This window comes from Carcharhinus amblyrhynchos, chromosome 5, assembly GCF_965287045.1.
Source record: "Carcharhinus amblyrhynchos chromosome 5, sCarAmb.v2.hapA, whole genome shotgun sequence".
NCBI classification, from domain to species: domain Eukaryota; kingdom Metazoa; phylum Chordata; class Chondrichthyes; order Carcharhiniformes; family Carcharhinidae; genus Carcharhinus; species Carcharhinus amblyrhynchos.
In genome coordinates this window covers 36,112,251-36,127,484 of record NC_137328.1, presented here as the reverse complement: position 1 = coordinate 36,127,484, position 15,234 = coordinate 36,112,251, and the positions used below count along the sequence as shown (strand labels likewise).

The 15,234-nt window shown below is 44.6% G+C and overlaps 1 protein-coding gene across 1 annotated transcript in view; it reads left to right on the top strand.

Moving 5' to 3' along the window:
* melk (maternal embryonic leucine zipper kinase) overlaps positions 1-15,234 on the top strand; it is a 101,687-nt gene that overhangs the window by 28,058 nt on the left and 58,395 nt on the right. Inside the window, exon 7 of the mRNA XM_080189650.1 lies at positions 9,312-9,404. Within this exon, the coding sequence (XP_080045776.1) occupies positions 9,312-9,404 (93 nt within the window). The remainder of the gene's footprint in view (positions 1-9,311; positions 9,405-15,234) is intronic.

The window sequence follows — 15,234 nt, the reverse complement described above, 5'->3', positions numbered from 1 at the left end:
GGCAAAGTGGAGGGCAGCAGAAAGATGAGCCAGCCTAGATGTATTTGGATGATGGATGTTACAGATGAGTTATATTGCATGTGAGGATGGTGCAACATAGACAAACATGATTTACCAGGACAGCAGATCTCTTGGCAGAAATAGCTACAATCATGCAGCAGCAAGCTTTTTTTTGATTATTGGTCGCTGTGCTTCAATATGAAATATTATACCCTTAATAGAATATAGCAAAGCATGTATTTATTTCAACAAACCCTTTATCAATTTAGTTAATTCTTCAATCTTCCTGCTTTGCTATACTGAAGAAAGAACTTGCATAAGGCTATCAGAGCCCCTGAATATCCCAAAACTCTTTATTGCCAATAAGTCACTTTTCAAAGTGTGGACATAGAACCTAATAGTGCAGAAGAGGCCATTTGGTGCATCAAGTCTGCACCAACCCTCTGAAAGAGTACCTTACCCAAGCCCAATCTGCCTAACCTGAACATCTTAGACACTAGGTAGTAATTTAGTATGGCCAATCCACATAACCTGCACACCATGTGGAAAACTTAGGAGACAATTTGCACACAACTAGGTTCCACAAGCAGCAATCAAATAAATGGCAAGATCATTTGTACTGAGTGTTGGTTGAGGAACAATATTGGCCAGAACCCAGAAAATCGCCCAACTCTTCTGTCAGGGCAGCTTTTATGTTCAGCTGAAATAACAGGGCCTTGATTTTGAGTCTCATTTTAAAGACTGATCCAAATTTAACATGCCTAAAGCTGCTTTAATGCAATTTGGTTAACTTATGCAGCTGTAGTTTTCTAATCTTGCTCACACTTAAAATGCTATCCTGGGAGAATCAAGAGTGATAATCTTCCAAGAATCTATATATTTTTGAAACTAATAACTGTCAATAAATGAACAATACATTTTTAAAAAGCTCCACATTTGAATTTAAATCAGTGCTACAGTGTGTTCCTGAAAGAATGTTGCAGTGTTGAAAGCCCCCAGCCCACTGCGCTGCAGGGAGGCATCAGCGAAGGTCATTTTGCAGGCTTCCCGCAGGGCGCTCGGCACTCATGCATCTACGGGGTCAGAATTTCTGGCATCATCTACTCATCGCCATAAATCAGTGTGAAGCTGATTTTAAATACTGAAATCCTGATTATAATATTTTAGCGGGTGTGGGATTGAAATCTCTGGGCCTACTAGCCTCCCCACCACCACCACCACCACCACCCTGGGGTGGGGGGTGGGGTTGGGCTTGCCAGCGAGAGGCTGGCAACGTGGGGCTAGTGTACATGCGCCAATCTCTGCTATAACAGATCGGTGCATGCACAGCGGCCCACTCAGCACTATGCTGCCGGCCTCTCCAGCAGGATTGGCCCCATCCCTGGATTTTCAGCGTGAATCTCCCTGAGGCACTTTGCAGTGCTTAAAGTGTGGGAGATTCATTTTGAAAATCCCACTGAAAAAAACAGCAGGAATTACTCCCATTTTTACACACATTTGGCACTGAGAGAATCCTGGTCATGGAGTCCTCCCATGTCCTCTCCTTCATTCCTTCCTCAGACAAAATGATGGAAAAACAGATTTAACTGATTGTTATTACTGTTTTAGAGAATTGCTGTACATAATTTTGTTGCATTCACCTGCTTAACAATTGTGCTTGTACCAATGAATGGTTTTGGAGTGCTTTGGGACATGCTGTGGTGGCTCTAGAAATGGAAGCTTATTCCCTTCCAAAGGAAGGTGGTGAGGCCGCAGCTGGAGTACTGTGTGCAGTTTTGGGCGCCGCACCTGCGCAAGGATATTTTAGCCCTGGAGGGAGTGCAGAGGAGGTTTACTAGGCTGATACCGGAGTTGAGGGGATTGAGCTATGAGGAGAGGCTGAATAAACTGGGCTTGTACTCGTTAGAGTTTAGAAGAATGAGGGGAGATCTCATTGAGACGTATAAGATGATGAATGGGATGGATAGGATAGAGGTGGAGAGACTCTTCCCGCTCAAAAAAGACAGTAGGACTAGGGGGCACAGCCTCAAGATAAAGGGGAGGCGGTTTAGACCGGAGTTGAGGAGGAACTTCTTCACTCAAAGGGTGGTGAATCTCTGGAATTCTCTGCCCGTTGAAGTGGTGGAGGCTGCCTCGCTAAATATTTTTAAGAAGCGGGTTGATGGGTTTTTGATAAGAGAGGGGATTAAGGGTTATGGGGAGAGGGTGGGAAAGTGGAACTGAGCCACGACAGATCAGCCATGATCTTATTGAATGGCGGGGCAGGCTCGAAGGGCTAGATGGCCTACTCCTGCTCCTATTTCTTATGTTCTTATGAATAGTAGGTAAATAACTTGCATAAATCCTGATTACCATATTACTGTGGACCTGATTCAAGGATATGTTATTAGGTATATCAGCAATGTGCTGAGATATGTGGCGTTGTTGTAAATTCTGTCTTGAGATGAACCTAATGGGATTTCAGTACATTATGACTGGAGAAAAGATTTGATCCTCATGAAACTAGTATTAAGAAGGCAGTTGTGCATTAAGTTTTCCTCTATCTGTTTGCTCCATTGTTTGCAAATTAAGGTTATTGCAATTTAACCCTTCCAATACAGTCACGGAATTTACTTATCTTGAAATGCCTCGGTCTTCAGTTCCAAACAAGCAAAATATATTAATATTGTCACATCTATAATGAGTTGATTTGAATCACCTTTTTGTAGTTCATAAAGGTGGTGTGATATTCATTAACGGATACAAGTCCCATAACCCTTGCAAACTCATCACTATTAGTAAAGTAGAATACATTGATCTTGTCATCTCTGGAATATGGAAGGGAACTTGATAGACTAATGGGACTAAAGGCAGACAAGTCCCTGGGTCCAGGTGGAATGCATCCCAGGGTTCTGAAAAAATGGCAGAGGTGATAGCAGATGCCTTAGTAATTATTTATCAAAATTCGCTGGACTCTGGAGAAGTGCCAGAAGATTGGAAAACGGCAAATGTTACGCTGTTGTTTAAAAAGGGTAGCAGACAAAAGACAGGGAATTATAGGCCGGTTAGCTTAACGTCCGTAGTTGGTAAAATGCTAGAAGCTATCATCGAAGAAGAAATAGCACGACACCTAGAAAAGAATGGTTTGATCAAGCAGATGCAGCACGGATTCGTGAAGGGGAAGTCGTGTTTAACGAATTTATTGGATTTCTATGAGGATGTGACTAGTGTGGTAGACCGGGGGGGAACCGGTGGATGTGGTGTTTTTAGATTTCCAGAAGGCGTTTGATAAGGTGCCTCACAAAAGGTTACAAAGAACAAAGAACAACCCAGCACGGGAAACAGGCCCTTCGGCCCAACGAGCCCGCGCCGCCGCATCACCCTACACCTATTCTACCCTGCATGTCTACGAATGGGACCCTACTCAGTCAGATTCAGGGAAGAAATAGTGTCAATTTGGTAGAAACCGATTAGCCTAAGAGCACATCTTTGGGGTGTGGGAGGAAACCGGAGCGCCCGGAGGAAACCCACGCAACCACAGGGAGAATGCGCAAACTCCCACAGACACAGGCCCAAATCCATGTATCTGCACAGCTAGCAGTGCTAGTCACTGAGCTGTTGCGGCGCCCGTCTATCGGTCCAGGATCAAGCACACACACCGACATGAAGTACTAGGCCACTCCTGGACTTCCAAGAGCAGCCCACGCACGACCCGCCGTGTGCATGCCCCTCGCTTGACACGAGGTGGACCTCCACCTGTGGAATAAAGACAAAAAATATTAATCATACAGCCTGCCCTTCCGGTGTCTCCCGAGGTTTAACCCTATTTAATAGCCCCTACCATATCCCTCCATTCTCGTTTCACTCATGTGCCTATCTAACTGCATCTTAAACGAGTCCAACGTTCCTGCCTCCACCACCCTACTCGGTAGCGCATTCCAGACCCCCACAACTCTCTGCGTAAAGAACCTTCTTCTTACCACCAAATTATACCTCCCCCCCCCCCCCTCACCCTTAAGTGATGACCTCTCGTGTTCGTACCCAGTCTAGGGAGCAGTCTCTCACTATTAACTCTATCTATTCCCTTCAGTATCTTATATACCTCTATCATGTCCCCTCTCAATCTCCGTCTTTCCAAGGAGAATAGCCCCAGTCTCTTCAATCTCTCCTCGTAATCCAGTCCCCCCATGCCAGGCAACATCCTGGTAAACCTCCTCTGCACCCTTTCCAGAGACTCCACGTCCTTCCGGTAGTAAGGTGACCAGAACTGGACGCAGTACTCCAAATGCGGTCTAACCAACGTTCTGTATAACTGAAGCAATAGACGGCAGCTTTTATACTCTAAGCCCCTTCCTATAAAGGCTAACATCCCATAAGCCTTCCTAACAACGTTCTCCACTTGTGACGCAACCTTCATGGACTTGTGAACCTGCACTCCCAGGTCCCTCTGTACGTCTATACTCCTAATCGGCCTACCTTTTATCACATAGCTCCTCTCTGCATTATTCCGTCCAAAATGCATCACCTCGCATTTGTCAGGATTAAATGCTATCTGCCCACTACACCAACCTATCTATATCCTGTTGTATCACCTGACAATCCAGTTCCGTACCCGCCAACCCTGCCATCTTGGTGTCATCAGCAAACTTGCTGATCACACCACCTACGCCCTCTTCCAAGTCATTTATGTAGACTACAAAGAGGAGAGGTCCCAGTACTGAGCCCTGCGGCACACCACTGGTCACTGGCCTCCAGCCCGACAAGGTACCCTCCACAACTACCCTCTGTCTCCTATTTCCCAGCCAGTTCTCAATCCACCTAGCTACCTGGCCTCGTATCCCATGCGCCTTAACCTTTTCTACCAGCCTACCGTGAGGGACTTTGTCAAACGCCTTACTGAAATCCATATAGATGACATCAACGGCTCTCCCATCGTCAACCGTTTTTGTCACCTCCTCAAAGAATTCCACCAGATTCGTAAGGCAAGACCTCCCTCTAACAAAGCCATGTTGCGTATCCCTAATCAGATCGCAACGCTCCAAATGCTCATACATCCTACCCCTAAGTATTTTTTCCATTAACTTCCCTACCACCGACGTCAAACTCACCGGCCTATAATTCCCAGGGTTATCCCTACTACCTTTTTTGAACAACGGGACCACATTTGCTACCCTCCAGTCTTCTGGGACCTCACCTGTGTCCAAAGAAGAGACAAAGATTTGCGCCAAAGGCCCAGCAATTTCATCTTTCGCCTCCCTAAGCAGCCTGGGATAAATACCATCAGGCCCCGGAGCTTTATCCGTCCTTACGCTACCTAAAAGCCCTAGCACTTCCTCTCTCGTAATAACTATATCCTGCAACTGAACCTCCGCTCCCTCCAAGAGACCGCACGATTCCGAACCCCTCTCCTTCGTGAATACCGACGCAAAGTATTCATTCAGGAGCTCCCCCATTCCCTCCGACTCAATACACAACTCTCCACTCTTGTCCCTAAGAGGACCAATTTTCCCTCTAACTACTCTCTTGCCTCTAATATAGGAATAAAATGCCTTAGGATTTTCCTTAATCCTACCAGCCAAAGCCATCTCATGCCCTCTCTTCGCCCTTCTAATTCCCCTTTTTAGCTCCCTCCTACTCTCTCTATATTCCTCCAGCGCACACTCCGTACCCATTTGTTTTGACCTAACATACGCCTCCCTCTTCTTCCTGACCAAGTCTTCAATATCCCCCGTAATCCACGGCTCTCTAATCCTACCTTTCCCATCCTTTCGCTTAACCGGAACATACCTCCCCTGCAACCATTTCATTTTGTCCCTAAAAGCCTCCCACTTGCCAACCGTGGACTTGCCAGCTAACAGTCCCTCCCAGTCAGTTTGTTGCAGCTCCCTCCTAATCCGGCCATAGCTCGCCTTTCCCCAGTTCAGCACACTCCCGTTTGGACGGCACTCGTCCCTTTCCATTTTTATCCTAAAGTAGACGGACTTGTGGTCACTGTTCGCCACATGTTCGCCTACCTCTACCTCACCCACCTGCCCCGGCTCGTTTCCCAACACTAAATCCAGTATAGCCCCTCCCCTAGTCGGGCTAGTTACATACTGTTCTAGCGACCCTTCCATAACACATTTCACAAACTCCTCTCCCTCCGTACCCCCAGCTCTAGGCCCCCTCCAATTCACTCCGGGAAAATTAAAATCACCCACTACAACCACTCTATTCTTCCTGCACCTGTCCAAAATGCCCCTGCAAATGCCTTCCTCCACTGACTTTGGGCTGTTGGGTGGCCTATAGTACACCCCTAGCAATGTGATCTCTCCCTTTCTATTCCTCAACTCCACCCACAGTGACTCAATCCCTATCTCTTCCATATCGCCCTCCCTCTGCACTACTGTGATGTTTTCCTTGACTAACAGTGCCACCCCTCCACCTCTCTTCAACCCTCCTCTGTCACACCTAAAACACCTGTACCCAGGAACATTCAGCTGCCAGTCCTGCCCTTCCCGTAACCACGTCTCCGTTACAGCCACCACATCCAACTGCCTCACAAACATCAAGGCCCTAAGCTCATCCGTTTTCCCTGCCACACTCCTAGCATTGAAACAGACACAGTTCAACCCACAAGCGTCCCTCGGAACCACCTTCTCCCTTATAATTTTCCTTTCACCCGTCTCTCTCCCAGCCACCTCCCCACCCCACCTCCCTATTAGTTTAAATCGTTCCTGAACACCCCAGCTAACCTCCCTGCTAAGACACTAGTCCCCCTCCCGTTCAAATCCTCCCCACCCCTCCTGTACAATTGCCTTTCTCTCCTAAACACCTCCCAGTGATCCACATAAGTAAACCCCTCTACCCTACACCAGTCCCTCAACCATGCATTCAACTGCATGATCTCGTCATTCTTAGCCTTGCTCGTACTGGGCAGCAACCCAGACAGTGCCACCCTGGAGGTCCTGCTCTTTAGTTTGGCCCCCAACTCCCTAAATTGCCTACGGACCTCTCCCCTACTCCTCCTTCCTATATCCCCCTCCCCTACGTGTACTATGACCTCTGCCTGGGTCCCCTCCCCTTTCAAAATTCCCTCTACCCTTTCCATTATATCTTTTACCCCTGCTCCAGGGAGGCAGACCACCATCCTGGAGTCGCGCCCTTGCCCACAGAACCTCCTATCAATCCCTCGGACCCTCCCATCCCCTACCACTATCACCTTACCAGCCCCCTTCCGTCCCTCTAAGTCAGTCTCCCCTTCCTTCCTATCTTTCTGTGCCCCTGCCGACGAACCTTGGGGGGCCTCCGGGGAGGCCGGGGGACCCTGACTACTCTTCTTCTTCCTCTTTCCCCTCCTAACAGTCGTCCATCCTCCCTTCTCTTCAGCCCTTGAGACCTCCTCCTGCTCATGTTTCCCAGCCATTATCTCCTCGTTCTCCCTGACTAGAAACGCATCTTCCAGCCTCCCCTCAAGTTGCCTGACCCGGGCCCTCAATCACTGCAGTTCTAAACATTTACTGCAGATGTGTACCTTGGGGACACGTGACACCACCAGGAACTCCCACATGTGGCACCGGACGCAACTTACATTCCTCCCTATATTCCCTACCATGTCCCAACCTCCTGTAAGTGCCCAAGGTAGAAATCTGTCACTCACCTTCTCCAAGCCTGCACTCGCCTAAGCCCAGCAAGCCAAAGCCCTTCTCACTCAGTTCCCACTCACTCCGCTGCCCGCTCTATGCTGCTACCCCTTTTTTATACCCCCCGCTCCCCCTTAACGACAATCCCCTGGCCTAACTTCCGGTACGGAAGTAAACTACACTCTAACAAGCCCCGAGAACCGGAAGTACAGGAAAAAAGCGGTTTTTAATTCAAATCAGTCACTCACCACAGCCACAGCCACCAGGTTCAATGCTCCGGAGAACAATGAGAACAGGTTGCTGCAAAAGGTTAGGGTGCACGGAGTTGGAGGTAAGGTGTTAGACAACCAATCCTCTATCCATGCTAACAGGAAGCAGAGAGTTGGAATAAATGGGTGCTTTTCTGGTTGGCAATTGGTGACTAGTGGAGTGCCACAGGGATCGGTGCTGGGGCCTTAACTGTTTACCATTTACACAGACGATCTGGAGGAGGGGGCTAAGTGTAGGGTAACAGAATTTGCTGATGACATGAAGATGAGTGGAAAAGCAAATTGCGTGGAAGGTGCAGAAAGTCTGCAGAGAGATCTGGATAGGCTCAGTGAGCGGGCAAGGACCTGGCAGATGGAGTATAACGTTAGCAAATGTGAGGTTATCCGCTTTGGTAGAAATAATAGTAGGTGGGATTATTATTTAAAGGCATAAAGCTGCAGTGTGCTATAGTGCAGAGGGAGCTGGGGGTCCTTGTGCACGAATCGCAAAAACCCAGACTGTAGGTGATCAAGAAGGCGAATGGAATGTTGGCCTTTATAGCGAGGGGGATAGAATATAAAAGCAGGGAGGTCTTGCTGCAACTGTACAGGGTACTGGTGAGGCCGCAGCTGGAGTACTGTGTGCAGTTTTGGTCGCCACACTTGCGGAAGGATATATTGGCCTTGGGGGGAGTGCAGAGGAGGTTCACTAGGCTGATACCGGAGATGAGGGGGTTGGACTATGAAGAGAGACTAAATAGACTGGGTCTGTACTCGTTGGAGTTTAGAAGGATGGGGGGGGGTGCGATCTAATAAAGACATATAAGATGATAATGAAGGGGATGGATAGGGTAGTGGTAGAGAGATTCTTCCCATTTAGAAAGGTTAACAGGACTAGAGGGCACAGCCTCAAGGTAAGGGGGGGGACAGTTTAGATCAGAGTTGAGGAGGAACTTCTTTACTCAAAGGGTGGTGAATCTCTGTAAATCTGTGGAATTCTCTGCCCGTTGAAGTGGTGGAGGCTACCTCGCTAAATATATTTAAGTTACAGGTAGATAGGTTTTTGATGGACAGGGGAATTAAGGGTTATGGGGAGAGAGCGGGAAAGTGGAACTGATCCACTTCAGATCAGCCATAATCTTATTAAATGGCAGGGCTAGGTGGCCTACTCCTGCTCCTATTTTTTATGTTCTCATGAACTAACCAACAGTGTAAAATCTAGTTGGTATTAACCTGTGACTGTTTTGGAAAATAGACATTCAGTAAAGTTGACTAGGGTAACTGAGGAATTTGAGGAAAGATAATGTATCCAAACTGAAGTTGATGAAATTAGGGGAAGAGAGTTACAATAAAGGGTGAAATTGGCAAAGAGTAACTGAACATTTCTTGAGAGTTTGCCGAACAGCTGCATTCTGTTGGTGCATGTCGAAATCTATTACAGCCTCAGTTTTATCTATTGCAGGGTGGTTTAGATTACCATTTAAAAACATGCTGTGGTAGCCCTGCTTATGCAGCACCTGAACTTATTCAAGGGAAGGCTTACATTGGCTCTGAGGTAAGTGAAGTATTCTATTGAAATTTGTTTTTTTATCAGAAATGTCAAGATTATCAATCTGAGGAAGTAACTTGTTAAATATCTTTCCTACTCTTAGACAAGTCTGGCATTGTGTTGCTCCACCAAGACTCTTGAGATGTGGAAAACAAACTGATAGCATCCTAACCTGTCTGACTCACCCTTCTAATCTTGTATGTGCGTACTATTTGATCTTGGAGCCCAATTAGGAGTAATCCATTTAATCCATCATGCCAGTATCATCTCTAGAAAGGACTATTCCCAGTTGTCCGGGGGCGGGGGGCGGGGGGGGGGGGGGGGGGGGGCTGCTGCTGCTGCAGCTGCACTTTTTCAAGGAGATTCTGATGGTGTCATCGAAGAGTTTCTCCTTTCCTTCTGGGAGTCATTTGCTGTGTCAAAACTCCTGAATAAGTGCTTGTTTCAGGAGACTTGTGTCAGGCATGCAGATGTTATGGCCTGCACAGCAGAACTGATCTAGCAGGGGAACGCTTTGATAGGGATATTGGCTTGAGTGAGAACACTAAAGTTGTTGTGCCTATCCTACCAATGGATTTACAGAATCTTGTGGAAGCAGTGCTGGTGGTACTTCAGGGTTTTGAGAAGTCTGCTGTACATAGTCCACATCTCTGAGCCATACAGGAGGGTGGTTAGCACTACTGCTGTGTAGACTTTGGGCTTGGTGTCAGGTCTGAGATCCTGGTCTTCAAACAGTCTCTCTTCCTTAGGCAAGCAAAGGCTGTGCTGGCAGTGTCTGCAACAGCACCTTCCAAACCTAAGATTGCCACCATCTAGAAAACCAAAGCAACAGGCACTTGAGAAAACCATTACCTGGAAATTTCCCTCCAAGACACTCACCATCTTGATGTGGAAATATATCGGCTGTTCCACATTGTCACTGGGACAAAATTCTGGAACACCTTTCCTAACAGCACTCTGGGTGTACATACACCATTTAGAGGTTCAAGAAGGTGGCTCACCACCACCCTGTCAATGGTAATTTGGGATAGGCAATAAACGCTGGCCTAGCCTGTGATGCTCACATTTCTCTACCCACTTGAATTCTAATAATTCACTATCTGAAGTGGTTTACAAGTATTTGCATTTAGTACAGATCGTAAAAAGTGCCTGAATTACACAATTCCTTGTCACAAAAAAATCAGAATTTTTGTTGTCTTCTGTCACACTCATACCTTGACATATTGAACACTATCTGTAAAAGCACAAAGACATTCCTCTGTCCACTACATTAATCCTCTCTCCAGAAAAATCAAATTGGGTTTATCAAGCATGACCTACCCATTACAAATCATTTTAAATGATTCCCTCATCTCTTGTAACTTCCTGGAAAACCTCTACTATTTTTGAACGTAAGAACTAGGTGCAGGAGTAGGCCATCTGGCCCCTTGAAACTGCTCCGCCATCCAATAAGATCATTTCATGGACTCAGCTCCACTTAACTGCCCACTCACCATACCCATTAATTCCTTTATTGTTCAAACAATTTATCTATCCTTGCCTTAATAACATTCACTGAGGTAGCCTCAACTGCTTCACTGGGAAGGAGATTCCACAGATTCACAGCCCCTTGTGTGAAGAAGTTCCTCCTCAACTCAGTCCTAAATCTGTTCCCCCTTATTTTGAGGCCATGCCCCCTAGTTCTAGTTTCACCCGCTATCTTTCCAGAAGTGATCTGTCTGGAATTGTCCAGAATACACCAGCTTAACAAGCTCTCAACTGGTTATCTGCAAAACATCCTGACTATGCCTCAGCTGCTTTCCATTTAGTGGTTATAGTACAAGTCTTGTGTAGTTAACGATAACAGAAGATACCCTTGTCAAACTTTATTTGAAAAAGTCACACCAAATAACATGCTTTCTTATATTGCAACTTCCTGACCATCAGCAGTCTTCTTAGGACTACTGATCCTACTGTTTTAGCAGTAGCATGCTCTTATACTGATGTCCTGACACAATGGGTCGTTTCCATGCATAATTGACTGTTGTATTTCGTGCTATTGTGACAACACTTAAATGGTTAGAGACATTGCATATACATAAACAAACGAGCACCTCATGGCAGCCAATTTGCAGGAAGGCAAACAATACTATTGAAAATCTGGGAGAATAGCAGTAACGACTGACTTGCCTAGATTTCAGAATAAAAGCAACAAATAATTGTCTTCATGTGGTTTCAAGCAACTAAATGAGTTTGGAATGGAAAGAAAGTGATAAAATGAGTGCTAATGTTTTTCTTTGCATTAAAATTTTGAGTAGTATATCAGTAACAAGGAGTGAGCAACTATCTAAACAGCCATTTAAAATGGCTGAGTGCTACGCAGTATTGCTCAGCAGTGCAATATACATTATGCAACATGGAATTGATGCATTGCTACCTTCTGACATACTGATCATTCAGGTTGGTGACCAAATCAGAAGCAATAATAATTCACTGGGTGATCCCATTAATTTGTAAATGTATTCTGTATTACAAGGCTTCATAAAATGCACTTCAGACATTTTAAAAACAAAGGGCTTGGATGCTCTTGATTTATAATATTGTCTAGAAATTCTTGTAATGGCCATATTTTGATCTTCAAATTGATTTCAATTTTCATTCATAGAAACATAGAATACCTACAATGCAGAAGGAGGCCATTCGGCCTATCGAGTCTGCACCGACCATAACTATCCCCATAATCCTACCTATTAACTCTACTAGCTACCTGACATTAAGGGGCAATTTAGCATGGCCAATCAACCTAACCTATACATCATTGGACTGCTTTTCAAAGCTCTTAATGTTGTGTGAGGTCAGTACTCAAATGGAGCTAACTTCAAAGTGATGACAGGTTCTCTTAATGTCCCTGGTTTATTATGCAACTTGAGAGGTTCCTCCCACTGTTATCATGACTTTTTGATTCTGGAGGCTACACACCTGCCCATCACTTCTTCCTAACTGACTTCACAATGTTGATCATAGGTATATCAGCTAAACTTTTTACTGTTATGAAACTTAAAGAGCTAATGAGCTGTTTTATCTATTTAAGTTTAGTGATCACAACATGATTTTATTTGAAAATCATGCTCTGAATTCTTTTTACAAGGTTGGAGAAGCAACTAAACAAAATCGCCCAATGTTAAGAGGATCAACTTTAGGTGGGTTTGAATATGGCTCGGGAAATGGAAGAATCATGGAGTTCTTTTGTGGTTGTGGGGGGGCGTTGATTATGAATGCAGTGGATCAAAGTGTGTCCATTTACAAAGCAAAGGGAAGAAACAAAGAGTGGAAAAGTGACATCAAAGTGGCAAGGAAAAATTTCAAATTGAGGATAACAAAAGTGAAGCATAACCTTTCTAGTTATATTAACAATAACGCAGAGGAATTGTTTTAAGGATATGACAACTGATAGCTGCACTAACTGCAAAAGGGATAATTCTTCATTCTGACCCTACTAGAGAAAGGCAGATAACTTGAATGATTTGGAAGTGGAATTAGCTAAAATAAAAGTGCTAATACTACTTCATTGTATTAAAATTTTGAGTAATATATCAGTAACAAGAAGTTTGCTGTCCTGCCCACCATGGAAATTGGAGCAGGTGAGGGGCAGACCATGGAAATGTCCATTGACCTCGAGCATGATTTTATGCTTTCGGGATGAGGATGGCTGTAAAATCCCACGCAAGGAGTAAGCAACTATCTAAACAGCCATTTAAAATGGCTGAGTGCTATGCAGTAGTGCTCAGTAGTGCAATACACATTATGGACACGGAATTGATGGTGTACAACATTTAGGTTGCTGACCAAATCAATCGTAATAATAAAGTTTCACTGGATGTTCCCATTAATTTACAGAATTAAGTTGCAACTCTTCACATTATTATTAGTTTGATTGTCAAAACAGCTGTGAAGTTAAGATAAATAAATCTTAGGAGCTGAATAAGTATATAAGATGATCATTAAGGAAAGAAGGCAGTAAATTACCGGAGTTCTGAAACATTCCTTCTGGAAATAACTGGGGACCAGAGAAAGATAGCCAAAGTAATATTGGCAAAACAAGTGAGTCTGATGAAGTTATTGAAACACTTATTACTGATAAGGAAGCTTCTAGATAGAAATAAAATCATAAGATGGGCATTTTGGGTTAATGATGGGAAGCTGTGACAATTTACGTGATTTTCTTTTCATAATCATGTGACACACTTCACAGATGCATTGGTTTACAATACGTAATGTCCCTCCCCCCATTAACTTAAACTCTTACTCACTATGAATAACAATTATTTTACCAAATATCATTATATACAGTTTTATATTTACACAATCAGTACAGGAGTCTTTTAGGTGGACGTAGATTTGGCTTGGGCAGAATCGTCATTCAGGAATCTTTGCTTTTATGCTCTTGGTAGTCTGTTCTCCACCTGGCTCAGACACGTGATAAAGTTAGTAGTTCTTCACCTTTTACAGATACTGTTGGTTAAAGTGTTGTAGAATCTGAATTTGACTCAATCGTGACCGTAGATTGAGGGATTTCTAAACCTTGAATGTCAGATGTAGGTTTATTGGTTACCAACTCAGCGAATTCTCCTTTTGCATCAAGAATTTGATCTGTGTGCCGCTTTCAAACTCTCTCGTCATTGGTTTGCACTGTAAGAGTTTGCACTCGTCTATGCAGTATTATGGCAGGTTCCCACTTGAAGAGTAGTTTCTTGCTAAAACACTTCCTCCTTGATCAAAACTTCTTTGTTTCAATGTCTGTTCATGGAAAGTAACTTGGTTTTGTTGTTGTCAATCTACCCTAGTTGAAATGTCAGGTGAAAGGAGCAAATCAAATTTGGTTCTCAATTCCCTCTTTTTGAACATAAGAACATAAAGAACATAAGAAATAGGAGCAGGAGTAGGCCATCTAGCCCTTCGAGCCTGACCCGCCATTCACTAAGATCATGGCTGATCTGTCGTGGCTCAGTTCCACATTCCCGCCCTCTCCCCATAACCCTTAATCCCCTCGCTTATCAAAAACCCATCAACCCGCGTCTTAAAAATATTTAGCGAGGCAGCCTCCACCACTTCAATGGGCAGAGAATTCCAGAGATTCACCACCCTTTGAGTGAAGAAGTTCCTCCTCAACTCTGTTCTGAACCGCCCCCCCCTTTATCTTGAGGCTGTGTCCCCTAGTCCTACTGTCCTTTCTGAGCGGGAAGAGTCTCTCCACCTCTATCCTATCCATCCCATTCATCATCTTATATGTCTCAATGAGATCTCCCCTCATTCTTCTAAACTCTAATGAAACAATATTGAAACAATATTGCTGGAGAGTTTTAGGTTGTTGCATGGGCTGTTTCGCAGGATATGAGAAAGTTGTTTACTCTCTTTTTTTGGCTAACGGTCCTTCTTTCTTTTGATGCTTTAATGGCATTCTTCGATGGTTGTTCCAACCTCACTGCCAGTCCATTAATAAAAGGATGATAAGGCATAGCCCTGATTATGCTGTACGCCAGGGTTTCTGAGGTAATCCACGAATTCCGTTGACGTGAACTGAGTTCCATAATCTCTAATCGCTCAGGTTTGCCAAATTGTGCAAATACCTTGCTTAGTCATTCAATTATCTTTTCAGTCATTGTTGATTTCATCATGATTTCGGGCATTTGAAATATGCGTTCACAAGGTCAAGAAACATATATCCCTTGGTTGGTCTCACAAAGTCAATGTGAACTCTACCACAATTGTTTCAGTAATCCATGGGTAAAGTGTTGACTATTTTGTATCCTAACACTGTCCTACTCTTCCTTCAATCTGAGTCTAGTTCTGGCCACCA